We start from the raw sequence: 22085 nt of genomic DNA on the forward strand, positions 1-22085 counted from the left end.
GATCTGTAATGTTGTTTACTGCAAAAGCTGTTGTTTAGTACAAATGCACATATTGCCTGGACCATAAAATGTTTAATATTTTTATATTATATTTAAAATGAAAAGAGGCAGGTTTGTGTTTTATATTTTGTTTTTTCATAAATAGGCAAACGTTATGTGTAGTTGAATATAATCAATATGCGTTGCCTGAACCACATTTGTGTGGCTATAATGTTTAAGATTTCTTTTAATGAAATGAAAATAGTTAGTATGGTGTTTTATAACATATTTCGTTGCCTAAAATATACACAGAGATAACCGAATTTGCAGAGCGAGCTGAGTGAAGCGCGCTGCGTCAGAAGGTGGGCGGGGTTAGGATTTCCCAAGATGGCGCAGCCCATACCCCCCATAAACGGCTTCAAGTTTTTTTTTTCAAGTTTTTATTTATTTATATAGCACATTTAAAAACAGCAAACAGGACTGACCAAAGTGCTGAACAATACACAAGATACAAAGCAAGGACATAACCACACATTCATGACAAAAGCTCACAATGTATTAAAAGCTAAAGAAAAGAAGTAGGTTTTAAGAGAAGATTTAAAAACAGTTAGAGATTGAGCCGCTCTGATGTAAAATGGAAGGCTGTTCCACAGCCTAGGGCCAGCAATCGCAAAGGCTCTGTCTCCTCTATTCTTTAACCGTGATCTGGGGACAGACAAAAGTTTCTGGTCACCAGACCTCAGATTTTGTGTGGGATTATGTGGACAGAGAAGCTCGGACAAATAGCTTGGTGCCAGATTATTTACGGATTTAAAAACAAAGATAAGAATTTTAAATTCAATTCTAAAATGCACTGGTAGCCAATGCAGCGATTTTAAAATAGGTGAAACATGATCAAATTTGCGTTTTCTTTTGAGGAACTTTGCAGCAGCATTCTGGACTAACTGGAGACGAGCAATAGAGAGTTTGGGTATGCCATAGTAGAGGGAGTTGCAATAATCCAACCGCGATGTAATGAGTGCATGGACAGCAATCTCTAAGGTTTTCTCAGAAAGAGAGGATCTGATCTTAGAGAGAAGACGTAGCTGGAAAAAACAAGAACTAATCACCGCATTAATTTGTTTTTCAAATTTGAAGTTCTGATCCCAGAAAACACCTAGGTTTTTAATGCAAGATGAAGCTGGAGAGAGGTGATCCAGATCAATGTTACTGCTATTAAAGTTGTCATGGGGGCCAAAGACTATAACCTCGGTTTTGGATTCATTCTGAAATAAGAAATTTTGAGAAAACCACATTTTTACTTCTTCTAGGCATGCAAAAAGAGATTTCAGAGCAGTATCTTTGTTGCGTTTCAGAGGCAAATACATTTGTGTATCATCTGCGTAGCAGTGAAATGATACACCATGCTTTCTGAAAATGGAGCCCAGAGGAAGTAAATACAGGGAAAAAAGAATGGGTGCGAGAATAGACCCCTGCGGCACTCCACAGGAGAGTTGAACAGGCGAGGAAGAATTTGTTAGATATGATTTAAACCAACTGAGGACAGTTCCCTGGATGCCCACAAGATATTCTAGTCGGGATAAAAGAGTTTTATGATCAACTGTATCAAAAGCCGAGGTTAAGTCTAGCAGTATTAGGATCACTGAGTCACCAGCGTCAGTCGCTAACAGTATATCATTAGAGACCCTTAATAAAGCAGATTCGGTGCTGTGCAGAGGCTTAAAACCAGACTGGAAAGTTTCAAGAATTTGATTTGAGCTAAGAAAAGACTGGAGTTGATTAAGAACCGTTTTCTCCAATGCTTTTGTAATAAAAGGTAGTGTCGAGATCGGTCGAAAATTATTAAAATCCTTGTCATCAAGTGAAGGTTTCTTGAGAAGAGGTGTAACAGTAGCTTGTTTTAGGCTATCAGGGATAGTCCCTGTGCTCAAGCATTTATTCACAAAAGACACCAAACTTGTTCCAACTGAATCAAAAATTTGTTTCAAAATACCGGGAGAAAGAACATCAAGAGAGCAGAAGGAAGGTTTCAAGTGATCAACAATTTCTCTGAGAGACAGAAGAGAAACTGGGTCAAAGACGCTCCATATGGCTGAAGAACAACCCAGTTCAGGCGAGACAATAGCAGAAGGTTGTAACTGAGATCTTAGAGAGGTGATCTTCTCACAGAAAAACCTTGAGAAACCTTCACATAATCATACTGAGGGGTTTGAAATCACATTTACAGGAGGATTTAGAGCAGAATTTAACACAGAAAATAAGGCTTTTGAACTGTGATGGTTTTTTAAAATTAAATTAGGAAAATACTTAGACTTAGCAGACATCATGACTTTCTGAAAAGCACTGAGGGAGTTTTTCAGCATTTCATAAGAAACTTGAAGCTTATCACTTTTCCATTTACGTTCTGCTCTTCTACATGCTCGCCTCAGAGAGCAGATGGTATCATTGAGCCATGGTTCAGTCTTAGGTTTTGACTTCTTAGTTATTAAAGGAGCAGTGGTATTTAAAACCTCGGAGCATACAGTATTGAACAGACTAAGATGTTCTTCAGCATCCAAGCCAGGTAAGGGTGACTCCAGGGACAGAGACAGACACACCTCATTAAAGGTGTTAGTGAATTCATCACGGAAACGGAGAAAAGGAACGAGTCCATTGTGCAGTAGGAGTAATGTGCGATCTTGAAGGAGGAAAGGACATAGAAAACAGTACAGGCATATGATCAGAGATCAGAGTGTCAAAAACCTGAACATCAGTAACGGAAATGCCATTTGAGAGTACCAGGTCCAGAGTATGACCACGGGCTTCAAACCCGTTCTTCAGAAAGTCTATGGGTGACGTCACAGACGCTTTGTCCATATTTTTTACAGTCTATGCTTGAGAACCACTGCTTTATGCTAATAACTGGGCGTAGCTGCTTTTTTCTCCCAGTGACAGATAAACTTTTCCTTCATGTGTTTTTTTCTTTTCAGGAACAGACTGCCAATTCTTCCCACAACCCCAAACCTCGGGTTACAAGTAATACTGCGACTTAACGAGTAAACTGATTACATAATAAGCCACAAAACTTACCTCAGTGAAACCAGTCCCGCGCAAACCAGCTGCTCGCGCGTCGTTAATGAAGGCTCTGTGGCGCGCGCAGATGTGCGGCGGTAAAGAATGATAATTAATGCGCGACTCTGGAGAAACTTCACTCTTTCATCAAATGTTTTTTGAGAAGGTTTACCAAAATACTTTCGATGTTTGTGTGAGTGGGAGAAAGTAAATTTATTAGAACTTAATTAGTTAATGCCATGAACTTCTTGGTCTCAAACATGAACAACAGCGCTTCGAGATGTGCTACACTGCCATCTAGTGTACTGATCAGTACAACTTGCAAAACGCACTTGTGGCTGTGTGCAGGGGTGAGCTAAAGGAATATTTTATTACTCTGCCCTGCATTCAACATCAAATGCATTTCAAGGTAATTTCTATTAGAACAGAGTTTTTACTACACTGTCATTAACTCCTGACAAGAACCGCCTATTTGGCTCAAACTTCTGAGGAACATATAAACTGACCATCCATCACAAATTGTACCATGTCAAATGAGGTTATTTGTTACTGCAGCACTGTCAATGAAGCAACAAAAAGCCTATATATATATATATATATATATATATATATATATATATATATATATATTTACTCAGAAAATTATATGCAGTGTTTTATGTACAACCCGAATTCCGGAAAAGTTGGGACGTTTTTTAAATTTTAATAAAATGAAAACTAAAGGAATTTCAAATCACATGAGCCAATATTTTATTCACAATAGAACATAGATAACGTAGCAAATGTTTAAACTGAGAAATTTTACACTTTTATCCACTTAATTAGCTCATTTAAAATTTAATGCCTGCTACAGGTCTCAAAAAAGTTGGCACGGGGGCAACAAATGGCTAAAAAAGCAAGCAGTTTTGAAAAGATTCAGCTGGGAGAACATCTAGTGATTAATTAAGTTAATTGATATCAGGTCTGTAACATGATTAGCTATAAAAGCTTTGTCTTAGAGAAGCAGAGTCTCTCAGAAGTAAAGATGGACAGAGGCTCTCCAATCTGTGAAAGACTGCGTAAAAAAATTGTGGAAAACTTTAAAAACAATGTTCCTCAACGTCAAATTGCAAAGGCTTTGCAAATCTCATCATCTACATTGCATAACATCATCAAAAGATTCAGAGAAACTGGAGAAATCTCTGTGCGTAAGGGACAAGGCCGGAGACCTTTATTGGATGCCCGTGGTCTTCGGGCTCTCAGACGACACTGCATCACTCATCGGCATGATTGTGTCAATGACATTACTAAATGGGCCCAGGAATACTTTCAGAAACCACTGTCGGTAAACACAATCCGCCGTGCCATCAGCAGATGCCAACTAAAGCTCTGTCATGCAAAAAGGAAGCCATATGTGAACATGGTCCAGAAGTGCCGTCGTGTCCTGTGGGCCAAGGCTCATTTAAAATGGACTATTTCAAAGTGGAATAGTGTTTTATGGTCAGACGAGTCCAAATTTGACATTCTTGTTGGAAATCACGGACGCCGTGTCCTCCGGGCTAAAGAGGAGGGAGACCTTCCAGCATGTTATCAGCGTTCAGTTCAAAAGCCAGCATCTCTGATGGTATGGGGGTGCATAAGTGCATACGGTATGGGCAGCTTGCATGTTTTGGAAGGCTCTGTGAATGCTGAAAGGTATATAAAGGTTTTAGAGCAACATATGCTTCCCTCCAAACAACGTCTATTTCAGGGAAGGCCTTGTTTATTTCAGCAGGACAATGCAAAACCACATACTGCAGCTATAACAACAGCATGGCTTCGTCGTAGAAGAGTCCGGGTGCTAACCTGGCCTGCCTGCAGTCCAGATCTTTCACCTATAGAGAACATTTGACGCATCTGTTTTGAAAAGAAAAGGAGATGCTACACCATGGTAAACATGCCCCGTCCCAACTATTTTGAGACCTGTAGCAGAAATCAAAATTGAAATGAGCTCATTTTGTGCATAAAATTGTAAACTTTCTCAGTTTAAACATTTGCTATGTTATCTATGTTCTATTGTGAATAAAATATTGGCTCATGTGATTTGAAAGTCTTTTAGTTTTCATTTTATTAAAATTTAAAAAAACGTCCCAACTTTTCCGGAATTCGGGTTGTAGGTTACACACGCATTTATGGTTAGCATGGTCTGAGGCAGACTTTTCTTTGTGTCAGTTAATTAACAAGAAATAAGTATTACGCGATTCAAATCGTAGAGAATTGTATTTTTTTTTGCTCTATTTTGCTTACAAATTTTTTTTTAAACAAAACCATGTTGTGTTTTTTGCTGTCTTTTCATATATTTATATATCCCAGTTCTTATTTAAAACATGAATCTCATATTTATGCTATTTGTAAATCGTGGTTTACCGTGAATTTATAACATCTAAGGGCGTTAGGAGATTTTTTTATTATTATTTTTTTTATAAACCTGGCAACACAGGTATGTCTAAGTATAGGCCTACCTTTTTATTCTCCCCGTATTTTGTTTTTATAACTGATCCGCCTTAATAGTTCGATGTTTTTACTGTTTCATTAAAAAAAACAATCGGGAAATTTTCAAATTTTCAAACCGGTTTCAAAATCTCGACCTGAATCAAATGACGCGCTCCGACGTTCAGTTCTGAATCAAAAGATTCACGAACCGACTCCGACGTTCCGATCGGAATCTGAATCAAACAATTCATGAACCTTCTTAGTTCCGATCTGAATCATGAAATAAACGAAACCGTTTTTGTTGTTACCCTGGCAAAAAGTCTGTGTATATTCTTTTTATTTTTGTGTGTGTTTATGATTTTAAGTGTACCGTCTTAATGTTTTAATGTTTGTATTAGTTTAAAGAAAAAATACATAAACGAAACCACTCAGACGTTCGGATCTCAATTAAACGATTCACAAATCCTTACATTACAACTTACTTTGAAATACCATTCGACTAAGATTAAAGTACAAAGTACTCTAATAATCACAGGGTAAGCTACATATACAAAAACAGGGTACAAGCTACTTATGTTTTCTATTGTTATTTTGAATGTACTAAAGTAAAACGGTCTAAATAAAAAAAAAAAATTAAAACATTTTATTTGTTCACATAAGTCAGCTTTAATAGGAGTACAACATTTGATTTACAGATGCAGAAACAATAGTGAAACGTACAGATTTTCAGTCTGGTATTTCATACAAAGCCACCCAAAGAACAAAAGAAAAATAAAATAAATTCGTCCTTAGTTAAGTGGATATTTTGTGGGTTGCATTCACTATAGTGACTCATCTGTAGACTGTAGTGAAATGCAAGGAATCAGTCGACGTCTGAAATCAATGAACTTTAAGGCAGCTCAACATGTTTCTGATAAGCTGTATACACAATACTCCATTAATGTGCTTTAAACATGGAAAACATCGAGTGTCTGATGAAGGCATAGGAATATCATTTCTAAACTAGTTCATATTACAGTTGTGTTCAGTTAAGGAGTGCAAGGTATTAGTGATTCGGAAAGCATGGACTGAAATGGCTGAAGTCTCTAACAGGGAAAATTTTCATCTCTAAGCTTATGCACAATCCAGAGATTCACAGAGATGATTAACTGAAGGCTTAACTTCTCAATAAACCACCACGTGTCTCTCCTAATCTTTTCTCATATGCATAACAAACACCAGAAATGTTTCCAAGCAGGTGTTTTTGGATCACCTCGGCCACGCCTCCAGGAAATGACATCATGATACTGGAGTCTCTATTTGAGGTTTTTGAGCTGCCGGTTGGTGGAGCCGATCTTGCCGTCCATCGTGTCGACCTTATTGAGTAAAGAGTCCAGAGAAACATCCTGGTCATCGATCTCAGCCTGCAGCCCCAGACCCAGGTTCTTCAGACGACCCAGACCCAACGACATCTCATCTGCAGGACACAAACACACGTTCAGATCCGCTGTGATAACATCATGGTATGAGAGAGAACATTTTGTGTTTCTCACCGAGGTTACTGTCCAGCTGATGATGGGCGGCCCGCAGGTGTTTGTTCTTGGGATACCCGTTCTGATCGGACGGCCCGTTATCCAGCGAAGCAGACGCTCCGAATCCTGTCCAAACCAACATTAGTGATAGTCTGAGAAGCTTTGAAACCTTAAGAGAATCATTTGTTTCGAACTAGTGATTCAGTGCCAGTGACCTGCCACAGTCATGCGATTCATCAAAACATTTCAGTGGTTCAGTGTCTTTACAGTGGTTTCCTGATTTCAGGAAAGTTTAATCAATTGTAATAATGTATCTGTGTAATTAAAAGAAAATAGTTTTAGTTAATAGTCTCTTGTTGAGACGATTAACCATAAAACAAATCAAAACGCCCAACAAATTAATAAAATGACACATTATTTGTTTGTTTTTATTGCCATGCAATAAAATGTTTTTATGGCACGTGTTTAGTATTAACATACAGTAGAAATAAAAAACCATAAATCAATATATAAGAATTTTCGTTCCAGTATTTGATTAAACAAAAAATTAAGATTATTCCTTTTTTTTAATAGATATCATCCCTTTCTGAGTAAAAACATTAGTGGCATTTAAAGCAAATATGTGACCCTGGAGCACAAAACCAGTCACACGGGTACATTGTTTCGAAACTGAGCTTTAATGAATAAATAAGCTTTCCATTGATGTATAGTTTATTAGGAAAATCTGGAATCTGAGGATGCAAAAAAAAAAAAAAATCAAAATCGAAATATTTAGAAAATCATCTTTAGAAGTTCTTAGCAATGCATATTACTGATCAAAAATTAAGTTTCATCATGGAACATGATCTTAACTTAATATCCTAATGATTTTTGGCATTAAAGAAAAATGTATATTTTTTTGACCCTTACAATGTTTTTTCTTCTATTGCTACAAATATACCCGAGAGACTTAAGACTGCTTTTGTGCTCCAGAGTCACATATAATGTTATACACACACTTCATATTTAATGGTATCAGATGATTTGTTAATCGCATTTAATAGATTACACTTTCAAAAAAAATGGTCAATTGGTAAAAGTTGTTTTTAATGCAGGTTTTTGGCGTTTCAAGTGCTTTGAATCAGCGAATCATTATGCAGATTAGTTGAAATGAATGAGTCTTAGTTTTTCTCATCACTAGGTAACGCTGACTCTCAAAGCAACATGGATAAACATCCTGTACGTGTGTGTATAAGTAATAAAGAGTGTATATAAGTATGCACAAGCGCTCATGTGTCTGTGTTCACCAGCTGTGTCCAGTTTCCTGAGGTTGGGATGGCTGGCTTGATATTTGTCTTCCTGCTGTTTGCTCTCCACAAGCGCGTTCTGTAACCTAACATCATCAGACATTCACAAAATCAGTTTTGTTGTTTTAGAATGTTCAGAAATGTTGTATTTTCAGATTTGACATTTGAACCCGAGTAGAAAGTGAACAAATGTGTGAATGCAGATCTACAGTCTTGGATCTTGTCTAATGTTTACAATGATACAACGTTTTTTTCCCGTATTAATTCTTTTGGGAATTACATTCAGTTTTTTGTCCAATGAATGAACTTTACGTCACAGCTTCGTTTTCATTTCACATTAAATCTGAAGGCTTTTGCTTGAATGCTTGAGTTTAGTGTGCAATTTTATCATATATATACATCAGGGTTTTTCCAGGTCTTAAAATCCTTGATTTACAGTTCCACAAATTATGGATTAAATTCATAAAGTCATGGTTATAAATGTTGCACGCAATGCAAAACATGATGTTCTTCCTCAGTATTTATTCTTATTTTCCAGTACAAATATCTAAAATGCTTAAATCAAGATTCTGGAGATACAAAAGGAAGACATAAAGTCTTTTTTCCTGAGAAACTGAACAAAATAAAGTGAGTTTATGCTGAAAACAAGAGCAAATATCTGTGGGGAATGAAAACTTGTTTTCCTTTTGAATAAAGTCGATTTTTCTCTCCCGCTGCCTGATATTTGTTCTTGTGTTAATACATTTAATAAATATTACTTAATATCTTAAATAATGCTGTTTCTCAGCTCTTAATGTAACTTAATTTAAAAATGTTTAGACATCTGCATTGAAAAAAAGTTACAAATTCAGATAAAGACCGTCACTTTTTTGCAGTATATAGATCAGAGGGTACATAAAAGTTATTTTAGTGCTTAAGAGTAGAGCTGTTTTTTATGATTTAAATGAATTTGGATTAAAAAGTAATCTAGATTTGTTGGATGTTTTTAACCCTTTGAAGTGTTGCTAATATGATGGATCCCTTACATTTTCTTTGAGTTGTAAATACACCCGGTTTATGAATGCATAAGTTGAAAAATATTTTTTTTTAGCAAGAATTCATTACAGTACAGGAGCAATTTCCTGTTAAACCGTGTTTCAGTGCATGTAAACGTCTGTATTTGATCTGACCTGCTGTTGGCCTCGTAGCACACGGGCTGCTCCCTTTGAGCAGGTTTAGGAGGTTCAGGTTTGCCTTTGAAATAGTTGACCATGCCGCCCCACACACTCTTAATGGTGTTGATGTGCCTCTGGCTCGTCCTCATGTCCTGCTCCATGTTGTCAATCATCTTATCTGTCCGTTTCAAAGCCTCACCCTGACGAATCAGTTCCTGTGGAGGACAGTACAGACATTTAGACCAAACAGCAGTGAGAGACGAAATACTCTGAAGTGCTTCCTCTCACCTCCGCCGTCTCGGCTCCGACTTTCTCTGATTCGTAGATGAGTCCGAGCGAGCGGTGGCTGCTGTCCACGGCTGAATGCGCTGTACGCATCACTTCCTGCTGCAGCTGTCTCTGCCGTCTCTCCGCTGGACTCAGAGAACTCTCCTCCGGATCGTCGTCAAAGTTAAAGCCTCTCCGAGGCTTCGAGACCTCTTCATCATCATCATCATCGGCAAAGGGGTTGTGGGATTTGGGGAAGGCAGACATCCTGTGCTAGAGTCAGATGACCAAGAGTCAGACACAACATCTTAAACGGAATATTTATTCATTTTATATTTGCATGCATATTCATTTTTCTTCCTTTTCTTCTGAATAATATTACTAAATATTAATATGTATAAAATATAAAATAAATAATTATTATTTGTTTAAGTATTATGTATATGATTTATTATTTATTATAATAATATATATATATATATATATATATATATATATATATATATATATATATATATATATATATATATATATATATATATACAGGAACGTTACACAAATACTACTAAAATTCGAAATTATTATTAAACTACATAATACACTACTACTAATTATTATTATTAATAGTGTTCTGGAGTATATATATATATATATATCATTTTAGATCATCGCTTTCTTTTATATATATATATATATATATATATATATATATATATATACATATATATATATATATATATATATATATATATATATATATACATATATATATATATATATATATATATATATATATATAAAAAAGAAAGCGATGATCTAAAATGATTAACGTTACATAACAAGGCGCTTTTAGTAGATCTGGATAAATGTCTTGTACAAACCACTGTGGCTGACAAACAATCATCGGAAAACACTTATAGACAGATATAGAGTATATACAGATATAGAGAAAGCGTATTAAACGTGTAAACGTTTCATAATTTTACTCATTATTTAACTAACGTTAGCCTAGATTTAAACTGAACTAACTCGTGTTTATCCATCTCCGCTACAGTATTTTACCTAAAACAGTATCCAATTAAAAGTAACATCATCTTCAATAACATTTAATCTCTGTCTGTTTGATTAAAACGCGATATATTGAACATTTTATCGATAAAAGTGTACCTCTGACCGCTGGAGGATAATGTGTTTCTCCTGCTAACAGCTGACGATGACCACTTCCGGTGGTGTCACAGTGACGTCAGACAGACTCCTCCTCTGACACTCCTACTGATCGGTTTTTGTTGATGTTGTTTATTGTTTTATGAAAATAAAGATAGATAGAGCTACAGTATACAGTTCTTTAACTTACATTAAATTTTTGCTAGTTGATTCCAAAACCATTTATTAACCTATTTGTTAATTTTAAATTTTCTATTATTGTTTTTGTTATTATAATAATTTATATGACAATAATATATAACTACTTCTTTTTATTACTTTTACTACTACTACTAATAATAATAATAATAATACTTATTATTATTAATATACGTACTATATTATTTCTACTACTACTAGTGATTATTATTAATTTGTAACATAATAATAATAATAATAATAATACATTTCATATTATTATTAGTAGCAGTAGTGGTAGTTTTAGTATTATTATTGTTATTATGCTGCTGTTGTTATTAAGCTTTCTTTCATTAATAAACACCATACATATTTATTTATAAGTATATTAAAGAAATACTAGACAAATGTAAATAATACTTATATAATACCTCTTCTAATATAATAATCATTATTAATATTGTTAAATAATAACAGCAAGAACAATGAGGATACATTTAATTTTTATAAAAAAAAATATTGATATGCATAAAAAATATGACTACTGGTAAATATAAATTTGTAATGTTGTTATATTAATTTTTAATTTTATTATGCTGTTAAGTTAATGCTGGGAGGAGTGTAAAGGTAACAGCTAATTTTTCTCAAATACGTTACTGGATATGCGAGTAAGTACGTATTGTTTAAAAATTGGTGTCAGTAAGATTTAATTTAATTTTTAAAGACATTAATATTGTAATTAATTAAAGATGCATTAAATTGATCAAAAATGTATATAATAAGATCCCGTCCCATCCTGTTATTGTCATTAATGTCATTAATAAATGTGTCATATCTGGCTTAGAGTTACTTGCTGTCTGCGTTCTAGAAAGTGCTGCTGTTGAAAGTGATTTTAACAATATACGTAGTAAGGTTTCACAAAATAAAGCAGAGCAAATAAAGTGAAATGATATTAATAAAAACAGTATTCTTCCATTGACTGTAAACAGTATGCTTCAAATGATGTTAGGAAACATTTTTACTCAAAATACATTAATGGATTTTTTTTTTTACAATTAATAGATTTTTTTAAAATTGTGTATAATTGTTGTTTTTGTTATATATTTTTGTTTCTGGAACCTGTTCCAGCACAGTGTGCAACCCAGTAATGTGGTGTATTCAGCCACAGAAGACTTCAAAGAGGTGTGTGTGTGTGTGTGTGTGTGTGTGTGTGTGTGTGCGTGTGTGTGTGTGTGTGTGTGTGTGTGTGTGTGTGCGTGTGTCTGTGTGTGTGTGTGTGTGTGTGTGTGTGTGTGTTTGTGTGTGTGTGTGAGAGCATGCAGACTTTACCTGATGCATTTTTATGCACTAATTTTACTGTATTAGAAATGCTTGATAACATTTCTTGATAGCAGGAAGTGTCAGGCATTTTAACATTTTAAATCAGTCTTATTTTATGCTTTTGTTGCTGTTGTTGTGTGTTTTTTTTTTAATCCAGTCATAATATATGTCAGAGTTTTCTGCACTAAAAACAGCCATAATTTGGTAATTTAATGACCATTTTCCAGCCTCTCTCTGAGCTATAGAATAAATTAAAATGTAAATTAAACAGGCTATTTCATTAGTTTGATTTTTGCAATTGCATCTTTTTAGGTTTCTGTATATATGCCTTTAGACAGCCGAGCAACATTTCATTCTTGTACATGCATTTTATTTTAAGTGGAGGAGCTGCAAGCACAAATTATGATTTTGACTTATTATGTCTTATTTTGACTTTCAATATATGTTTTGTATAAATTAATTAACAAAATATTTAAAAAGATTTTATTTTATTCTATTTAATAGAATAATATGACAATTATAATATTATGAATCATATTACGTTATAATAGTATACAATTATATAATAAATTAATTAATATTATAAAATGTTGTCAATATTAATCACCTTTCTTGAATTTTTGTAAATGACCCTTGTATATGAGCATAATTTACTAATAATTTTTTTTTTTTACTTAAAAGTGTTTCATTCTTTTTATATGCCTTTTATTTAAGGGGAGGTTCTGTAAGCATAAGTTATGATTTCACTATTAAAATGTAATGATTTTGTATAATATAATATAATAATAAATGTATATCACTTATAATATTATACAATATAATACATAAATATTTTGTAAAGTAATTTAGAAAAAGGTGATCACTGAGTTGTTGATCACATTGCAACACAAATTAAAATATCAATATTTTGTTCTAGGCTTTTTTTTATGTCTGATATAATATGCAAATGTCAATGGAAACGAAACATGTTTTCCTGTGCATTCCTTTTAAATGATTTATGAGTTCTCTCAGGGCTAACATGCTTTTGAAGATCAAAGAGTAAATTTGGCAAAAGCATGAAAGTAGCTTATCAAAGATTTTGTGTACATAAATTAGATAAATCTTGCTCCTTTTTTGTAATAAGAAACTTTTTTTTTTGTTAAATAATGTAAATGCAAGAGCTCTTTCTGCTCTTGTTGGATCATTATTCATGTGTCTGAGCAGAAATTGTAATTATATCTTGAGGGCCTTTAGTTAGACTTTAACTTCTCTGACAAATATTTACTTGTCTTGCAAAATGTTCTGTCATGTTGTGGGTGTTTTTATTCACCCTTTGAACAGATTAATTCAATAAACCAGTCCTCTGATTCATTTTATTTAACAACATGTTCTGTCTCAAAAGTACACAGCTGTTTATCGGCATTTTTACATTTCACTAGCATTTCTTTACAAAACTTACATCATTCATGACAAAACTTACATCATTCTCATCTGCTAACACTTTAGTTTCATTGTTATACAGTGATGCATCAGACATTGCACTGCTGTATAGTGTATGTGCTTCTGATTAACTCTGTGAAGGGTCTACCACTCGTCCCATAAACACAACGCAGCCCGTGCGATGCTCGTAGATGAGGAAGAGGAAGGGGCGGTCCACGATGAAACGTGTCTGTGTTGATAAAGGCATGAATCCGATGTGTGTCATTGCTGCAGCCTCTGTACCTTCTTCATTCACTGTAATGGTGCCCTGATGCTTAAACTGAGAGAGAAGAGGAGGAGGGTTACAGGAAAAGAAAGTTATGATGGTGCAATGAAAGGTTAAAGACTATGTCTTGTAAGAGATTACCTATAGGCGACCTAAACACAGCAGTAAAAAGGCCTTTTAAACGAAATTGAGTTTGGCACATATCAGTTGTTCTCTTACCCAGTTGATGATGACCTTCTCAGAAGTCATTGGAGAGAAGTCACCTTTTTCAGTGAATGGGTCCGTCAGCCCCATTTCCTTCAGGTGCTCAATTAAGTCGTAGTTCTGCTCTAGCTTAAACCGAGGGAAAACCACCTCACGAGTCCTACCAGAGATGCAAAGCCGAAACGACAAAGAAACAATGATTTAACCAAGTAGGATGCATTACTGAATGAGCATTCTTATCAAACCCTAACACTAAACTCTAATCCTATTTAAACCTTAGACTGAACTGTATTCCAAACCTTAACATGCCACTTAATGTGGAAAATCAGGGATATGACAGGGTAATAAGAATATTAGTTAACCCTAAACTAAACTCTAGAATCTGACAGGTCCAAAACCAACAAGGATATTGCTCCAGGAACCACTTCAAGGCATTGAGTCAGCACATTAAAGTACCTTGCTGACCTGTTTGCAAGCCTGCAGCTAGTGCTTTACCTGTTGGTCATGTTGTTAAGCCACTTGCTAATCAGAGTTGGGGAGATCTCTTGCTCCAGGGATCTCATTCCAGAGAGTTTCTGTGGAACAGCGATGATCATGCTTATGTTTCCGGTGTAGGGCAGCTGCAGTATGTCGCAGTTGAGCTCGTGGTCAGCGGCTGCCAGGTAGCTTCCTTTGTTCTGCATCATAGGAACACGCACCTGCTTTTTCTCATTGACACGGAATTGCCGGTAGTGTGTCAATTCCTTTGGGAACTTCTGCTCCCATGTACCTGCATTTGTTGCACCAGTGAAAACATCACAATTTGGTGTTATTTGTGAGCTGCATGAAGTAATCAGAAGGTTTGCAGTAGGAGTAGGTCTGCTCTTGGGGGGCTACAGTCCTGCACAGCTGAGCTAAGCAAACACACAGCTTACATATAAATGTGTTCAGCAGTACTTGGAAAAATTACAGCCCGGTGTATTTGCACATTCAAATAAATTATCCACCTGCCACCCACCCACACCTATATTTTTCTCTGATTTAGACAACCGCACCCGATCGTCACATTACAATTCTTAGTTTTACATGATGATATGATGAATGGATGGTTCATTTTAACAGCAGATTCAGTGACGTTAAAGTTGTTTTGAATTTCAGAAGCATCCCAGAAGCGACCATCAACCCACCCACAATTAATCAGAATGCATGCTTTAAAATCCTGACCCACCCAAACAGTGCACAAGGATATAACCGCCATCCGTGCATCACTAGTGCAAGTCTATTTGATGGACCAGTGTAGTTACGAGGTTTGCCAGCAAGACATTGGCCCTCCAAGAGTGGAAGTGGACTCCCCTGGTTGAGACAGAAGGTGTCTGAAGGTTTTTGTTATCATGAAGACTTTAGGATTGTTCAAGATACATCAGTGCAGTGCAGATCGATTGGCATATGACATCAAAGTACCGAGTGATCAATTCAAAAGCGTAAAGAGTTGTGTCCGATCATCTTTGCAGTGTCAATGCATCTCAAACAAGCCTAAAGTCTTCAGGATAACAAAAACTTTCAGGCACATGTGTTGGAGCTACACTCCTGGTTGAGACAGAAGTTCCTATTCACCAAACTCTACAGCAGTTAGTCCTCAGGGTAGGTAGTTAGGACCATTAACCTCCAGAGTTTAGTTGTCACACTAATTAAACAAACCTGAACCAGCTTATCAAGGTGTTCATGATTGCAAGAAACTTCCAGGCACCTGTATTAGAGATAACCTCTGGAAATAATAGACCCTTCAGGAACAGAATTGGACACGCCTGATTGAGATAGAAGTTCCTGTTCATTAAATATTTACAGCTGGGGTAGACAGTTTTGCTCCTGGAGGACCTTCTTCTCATTCTCATTAAACACACCTGAACTTGCTAATCACGAGGTGTGTTCGACTTAAAGTGGCGCTGTGCAGAGCGATTGGTGTATGACACAAAGTTATAAGTACCACAAAATGAACTCAAAAGCATAAGGAGCCGTCTTTTCTCACGGTATTGGATGTCATACACCGATCTGTCTGTGCAGCGCAACTTCACGTTGAACACACCTTAAATCTTCAGGATCATAAAAAACGTCCAGGCAGTTCTGATCGTGCTAAAGTCTGCAGGAGTGGGAGTAGACAATGCTCCATGATGCTTCTTTGACCAGCCTAAATGTGACAATAAAGTCTTGGTGGTTGACCTATTAAAGATGCGGGCCTATTTTGTCAGGCCGGGGTGTCCAATCTTGCTCCTGGCGGGCCAGTGTCTTGTAGAGTTTATCTCCAACTACAATTAAACACACAATGAACCAGCTAATCAAGGTCTTCAGCTAATCAGCGAAGAGTTTCAGAATTTGAATGGGCTAGAATTGATTCACCTTTGAAGTAGAGATAGTTCAGGAGCATCACTGCCATGTTTGGGTCTACGCTCTTCAGCGGTTCCTTTATCAGTCCTTTGGTGATCTTCTGAATGCGCTGGTTGGCCTTCACAAGGAAGGCCGGATCGGCAAAGTCCACAGACTGTGGCTCTGCAAAGTAGTACATCTTTGCATTACTGCGGAAAGCCTCCTGTATGTGGATGTTACGTTTCACGTAAAGGTCATTAACGGAGCGTAATGTGTAGCCGAAGTTCCTCCGGAAAAGCCTGTGCGTGAGTTTACGGAACAGCTTGTGCACGGTCGAGTTATCGTAATGAGCGCTGGCGTTGATGAATTCGCCAAATCCGAGAGTTTGGTAGACTTGTACCTGAGAGGTTGGGCCAACTCCCAGAGCCATCATGCTCATCGCAATGGAGATCCCGACAGGAGCGAGCAGAATGTTGTCCGTCTGGTTAAGTCGATTGCGCAGTTTCCGATAAAGCCGACACCCGAATCGGGCATTGACCACATTGATGCGCTCTAGGCGAGTTCGCCCATGGAAAAGCCGCAACAGGCGTGCTCGCCGTATTTTGGGGTCACTGGGCTCCCCAAAGAGGTCCAGGTAAGGAGCAGGGGTGGAGATCTCGTCTATATGGTCGCCTTCGCTGTAGTCATCCTCGCCCTCTGCCAAGATCTTATCAAAGTCGATATAGTCTTCATCTTCTAGACCCTCCAAAGGGAGGTCATTCGTGACTGTGTTCTCCCGATGGAAGTCCAGGGGAATGGACTCCATGTCTGTGTTCTCTCCAAACGGAGAAAGTCCACGGGCATCCACCAACTTTTCCTTCTCATTTCCTTCAAAGTGTGAACTGAGGTCTTTGACCCCAGCCAAAGCAGGGCTGCTCAAGAGAGAGGCTATTACTATACCTGTAACGAACCACATCCTATGGAAATAAGCACAGTTGGGAATACTGAACAATTGACAAATTTACTTATATAACATAGACATTTCTCGGAAATCTAGCACGCAATACTCATATGCCATGTGCACATTTATATCTATTCATTTAGCTTCTAGTTTTGTCCAACCCTTACAGAAAAACCACTTGAACTTCACATGTGCAATCACATGTTAATATCACATGAACTATGTGAAGGGCATGTGAAACATGGTTTTGTAACATTTTCATGGGAACCATATGGGTTTCTCACATTTACAACATGAAAATATTCTAAAACAACATGTTTTATATGGTTCACATATTTCACATGTGATTTTAACATGTGACTGCACATGGTAAAGTTCATATGGTTTTTTCTGTAAGGGAAATAAGTGTTCTTTTAATAATACTGCATTAATATGCTATTATGATATTTATTTATACATTTATTTATAATTTTAATATTTCATATTTATTATTTTAATATTGTTAGTTCATTCATTTTATAATTTTTAGTTTTTATTTTCTATTTAGTTTTTTTTTTTTTTTTTTAGTTTTTAACTTTAACTACTAACTATTTTTAGTAAGCTAGCAAGGCAACCTTTTTTATATTCGTTTCATTTGAGCTTAAATTTATTTTATGTTAGTTTTATTTTTATTTCTTTTCAATATTACTAGTTTTTGTTAACAACAACAACACTGATACAACATGAGTTACAAGTGAAGTAAATCCAAAGCTGTGACCCCTGTAGACAGTTATGAGGGCACCCAATATCCTGAATAGTGTTCGAATATTAATGTTTTTTCTCAATGATTTTCAATGATGGTTAAAGTTTTGATTTTGGTTACTTTCTAAGCTTAATCTCTGTGTCAACAGTCTAATGAAACCTTTAATGCTAGTTTGAGCTGCTTACCTGCTCTGGTATCTCTGTGTTTGTGTGCGTGTGGACGGTCCGTTTGTGGATACGTTCTCCAGCTGGACTTTGAAGTGGCTCTTCACTGATCAAACAGCAGCGAGTTCATCTTTCATCTGACTCATTTAACCTTTGAAATGTGCTCGATACCTTGATATTGGGTGCAAAATAATACAAATATACTGTAAATGGACTCTTAAGACTTATATTACTATAGTTAAACTGCATAGCTTTTAGCCTAATATCCCTGACAATTGTATAAAATGTAATGAGGAAATTAGCTACTGTTTTATTGCATGCACGCAGAGAGTTGCAGCTGTTCTGGAGAAGGCTCTTAATGTGATCTGTGACCTGACTGAAAAGAGTGTTTGCTTGCAGGCTAAATTGTGCTTATTGCATGTTTAGCCTGCTATATAATTTTGTAAATACAAGCTTATAGATTTTAGTTTTATCCTAGATAAAAGTACATGGAAAAGCAGTTCATGATTTGAAGAAATGTCATGTAATCTTACTTTGGAAAAGTTTGACTTGTATATACATCTTAGAATTTTTTTTTATATGTATTTAATGATTTTGACCCCCCCCCCCCCTAAGACTTTTTTTGGTGAAATGCATTGCAATGAGTTGCAAGCAGATAATGTGGAATATTAATGTTGACCATAAACAAATCCCTGATGTGATAAGAAAACTGTTAAAATGATCAATAGAGTAACCATACAATCTTGATTTATGTAAAATGTTGCAACAATATGTTTTTATTTTTGCGAAAAATTACAAATTTGTGAAACTATTTGAACTATTTGTGAAAAAAGTAATACAAAATATAAAAAAAAACCTTAAAGTAACTACAAATGCTCATGTAAAGCAAATATCTTTAAATGAAATTCTGTGTAGAACATGCTCCTGATTCTTGCATTGTTTTTTCCCTCTCCCCTATTTGCATCTCTGCTCCATAGTGACCATGCAACTGACCATTTTATCTGTGGCTAAACTTTTACATGACTTATGAAAAATGACATCTGTGAACAGTCTGTGATAACTGATTGTAAATCTCACTGAAGCAGCACATGATTGTTAACTTAAGGGACAGACACGCACATCTCACTCACTGTACTGCAGTGCACTATTAATTCCCTTCTTTACATTTGTCTATGTTTGTGTGCTGTGTATGTTTGCATGATGTGTAATATATGAGAGTGAATCTGAGAGAAATTAGTTCCTGCAGGTGTGACGCCAGCAGCTTTAGATTTTTCACACTGAAGACGTTCTTGTGTCTGGATGTTGTTGTTGCTGTGAAGGTCCTGTGTTTTTCTTACAGTGTGGCGTTATCGAGTGCATCCCAGACTGTAAGTCCACACTCTTAGAAAAAAGGGTTCATTGGGGTTCTATTTAGATCCATAGGGTTCTTTACTCAACTCCAAAGAACCTTTTATGCTAAAAAGGTTCTATAATGACAAGAAAGAACCCTTTTGGCACAAAGGTTCTTTAGGCTATTATTCATTCATATATTACATTATTCTGCAACATTTTGTATTTGTAATTAAATTATTGTTTGTAGTAACTTAATAGTACATTTTAAGACTCAAATGATTCAAGCTCCATACTCCGAACTCCCAAAAATTATTCGCGATCCCCAAACTGACTCAAATGATTGGTGAACCCGCTTTGAACTCCCAAACTGAATCAAATGATTTGCGATCCCTCTCCGAACTCCCGAACTGACTCAAATGATTCGTGAACCCGGTACGAACTCCCAAACTGATTCAAATGATCCGCGAAGCCGCTCCGAACTTCCGAACTGATTCAAATGATTTGCGATCCCCAAACTGATTCAAATGATTTGCGAACCCGCTCCGAACTCCCGAACTGACGCAAATGATTCGCGATCCCCAAACTGACTCAAATGATTCGCGAACCCGCTTTGAACTCCAAAACTGACTCAAATTATTCGGGAAACCACTACGAACTCCCGAACTTTTTCAAATGATTCGCGAACCCGCTTTGAACTCCCGAACTGACTCAAATGATTCGCGAACCCACTACGAACTCCCGAACTGACTCAAATGACTCGCAAACCCGCTACGAACTCCTGAACTGGTTCAAATGATTCGCGATCCCGCTCCGAACTCCCGAACTGACTCAAATGATTCGCGAACCCGCTTTGAACTCCCGAACAGACTCAAATGATTCGCGAACCCACTACGAACTCCCGAACTAACTCAAATGATTCGCGAACCCGCTACGAACTCCCGAACTGACTCAAATGATTCGCAAACCCGCTACGAACTCCTGAACTGGTTCAAATGATTCGCGATCCCGCTCCGAACTCCCGAAATGACTCAAATGATTCGCGATCCCCAAACTGACTCAAATGATTCGCGAACCCGCTTTGCACTAATTTGGCAGAGTGGGTAAGTTTCCTCCCCTGTAATTAGAACGACAGCCATACTGCTGATATAAAGGCTGCAATTAGGCTACCTGGGATGCGTCATTTGCTAGCTCCGCCCTTGGTGTGTACGGGTTCTGCTTAAAGGTATGTTGTTAGCAATTTGGCTAATGTTGCAAGAGATCTGGCATATCAATTAACCAAATTCATTTATTGTAGCTGGAATATCATCTGCTTTGCGGTGGTGTGTAAGGCTGCCATTATTCCCGGGTTTAGTTTGACTTAAGTGTTTGCGTGGAGTTTGGACTCGCTGTAACTTCCATGCTCTCATTCCAGCTGAGTAAAATAAACTGTTGAGAATTGTGCTGTGAGCAACTGTATAACTTGTGTCTCCTGATGACCAAAATCTGGTATGTATAGTTTCACTTCTTAATGAGTAAATTTGACAAGTTAATGAATCATTGTTTTTAGCAGGACTATCTTTGGGAGCATTCTGTCCTGGTGGTGTCATTTGGAGCACAAAGTGTGGATTGCCATGTGTGTGATCACTTATCTCACTGTGTGTGTGTGTGCACGGGGCAAGAATAATCACTCTACGGCTGGCCTATACCCTGCTACAGTTAAGCCTTAGTCATTCTAGTCATGTATGTGGTGTACTGAGTTGTAGTTTAACCCACTGAGTTATATCTTAGTCTGGTCATTTTAAAGTGTCTTCTCTGATTGTGAACTTGATAAACATTTTGTATTATGATGCCCATGTCTCTGCCCTCAATGGTAATGAACCTGTGTCAATGTTTAGTTCCCCTTACTTGAAAGGGGTGGCGTAGTCAGCATTTAAATGAATTCTTGTTTTGAATTCATTGTGCCATTTACTCCTCTGTGACCACGCTACACTAAAAAGGTTCTATAATGAGAAGAACCCTTTTGGCACAAAGGTTCTTTAGGCTATTATTCATTCATATTACATTCTGCAAAATTATTTGTAATTAAATTATTGTTTGTAGTAACTTAATATCACATTTTAATCATGCTGATTTTTTTTTTTGCAGAAAACCTGAAATGGCACTTTTCGTGTGATATTTATAAACAACATAAAATGATATAAATATATAAATTTTCTAACCCCCATATCTTGAATTTTTTTGATCATTTACATGCATTCATAAATGCATTTGAATACACCGAATAATGCAGTGAAAGAACGCACTCAAAATGCACACGTGCACTAGTATGACTCCTTCATG

The 22085-nt window shown here is 36.5% G+C and overlaps 2 protein-coding genes across 2 annotated transcripts; both read right to left on the reverse strand.

Annotated features, from left to right (window-relative positions):
* Positions 1-6106: 6106 nt before the first annotated feature.
* On the reverse strand, positions 6107-10964 carry snap29 (synaptosome associated protein 29). The gene is made up of 6 exons (XM_059504306.1): positions 10867-10964; positions 9721-9972; positions 9448-9647; positions 8279-8364; positions 7014-7118; positions 6107-6937 (listed from the first exon to the last, which is right to left on the reverse strand). The coding sequence occupies exons 2-6, from the start codon at positions 9964-9966 to the stop codon at positions 6777-6779; spliced, it is 798 nt and encodes a 265-aa protein (XP_059360289.1). The 5' UTR covers positions 9967-9972; positions 10867-10964; the 3' UTR covers positions 6107-6776.
* Positions 10965-13681: 2717 nt separating this feature from the next.
* serpind1 (serpin peptidase inhibitor, clade D (heparin cofactor), member 1) lies at positions 13682-18605 on the reverse strand. The gene is made up of 5 exons (XM_059504307.1): positions 18456-18605; positions 16622-17544; positions 14744-15017; positions 14264-14408; positions 13682-14098 (listed from the first exon to the last, which is right to left on the reverse strand). The coding sequence occupies exons 2-5, from the start codon at positions 17541-17543 to the stop codon at positions 13907-13909; spliced, it is 1533 nt and encodes a 510-aa protein (XP_059360290.1). The 5' UTR covers position 17544; positions 18456-18605; the 3' UTR covers positions 13682-13906.
* Positions 18606-22085: the final 3480 nt, after the last annotated feature.

Source organism: Carassius carassius, chromosome 21 (assembly GCF_963082965.1).
Source record: "Carassius carassius chromosome 21, fCarCar2.1, whole genome shotgun sequence".
In the NCBI taxonomy this organism is placed as follows: domain Eukaryota; kingdom Metazoa; phylum Chordata; class Actinopteri; order Cypriniformes; family Cyprinidae; genus Carassius; species Carassius carassius.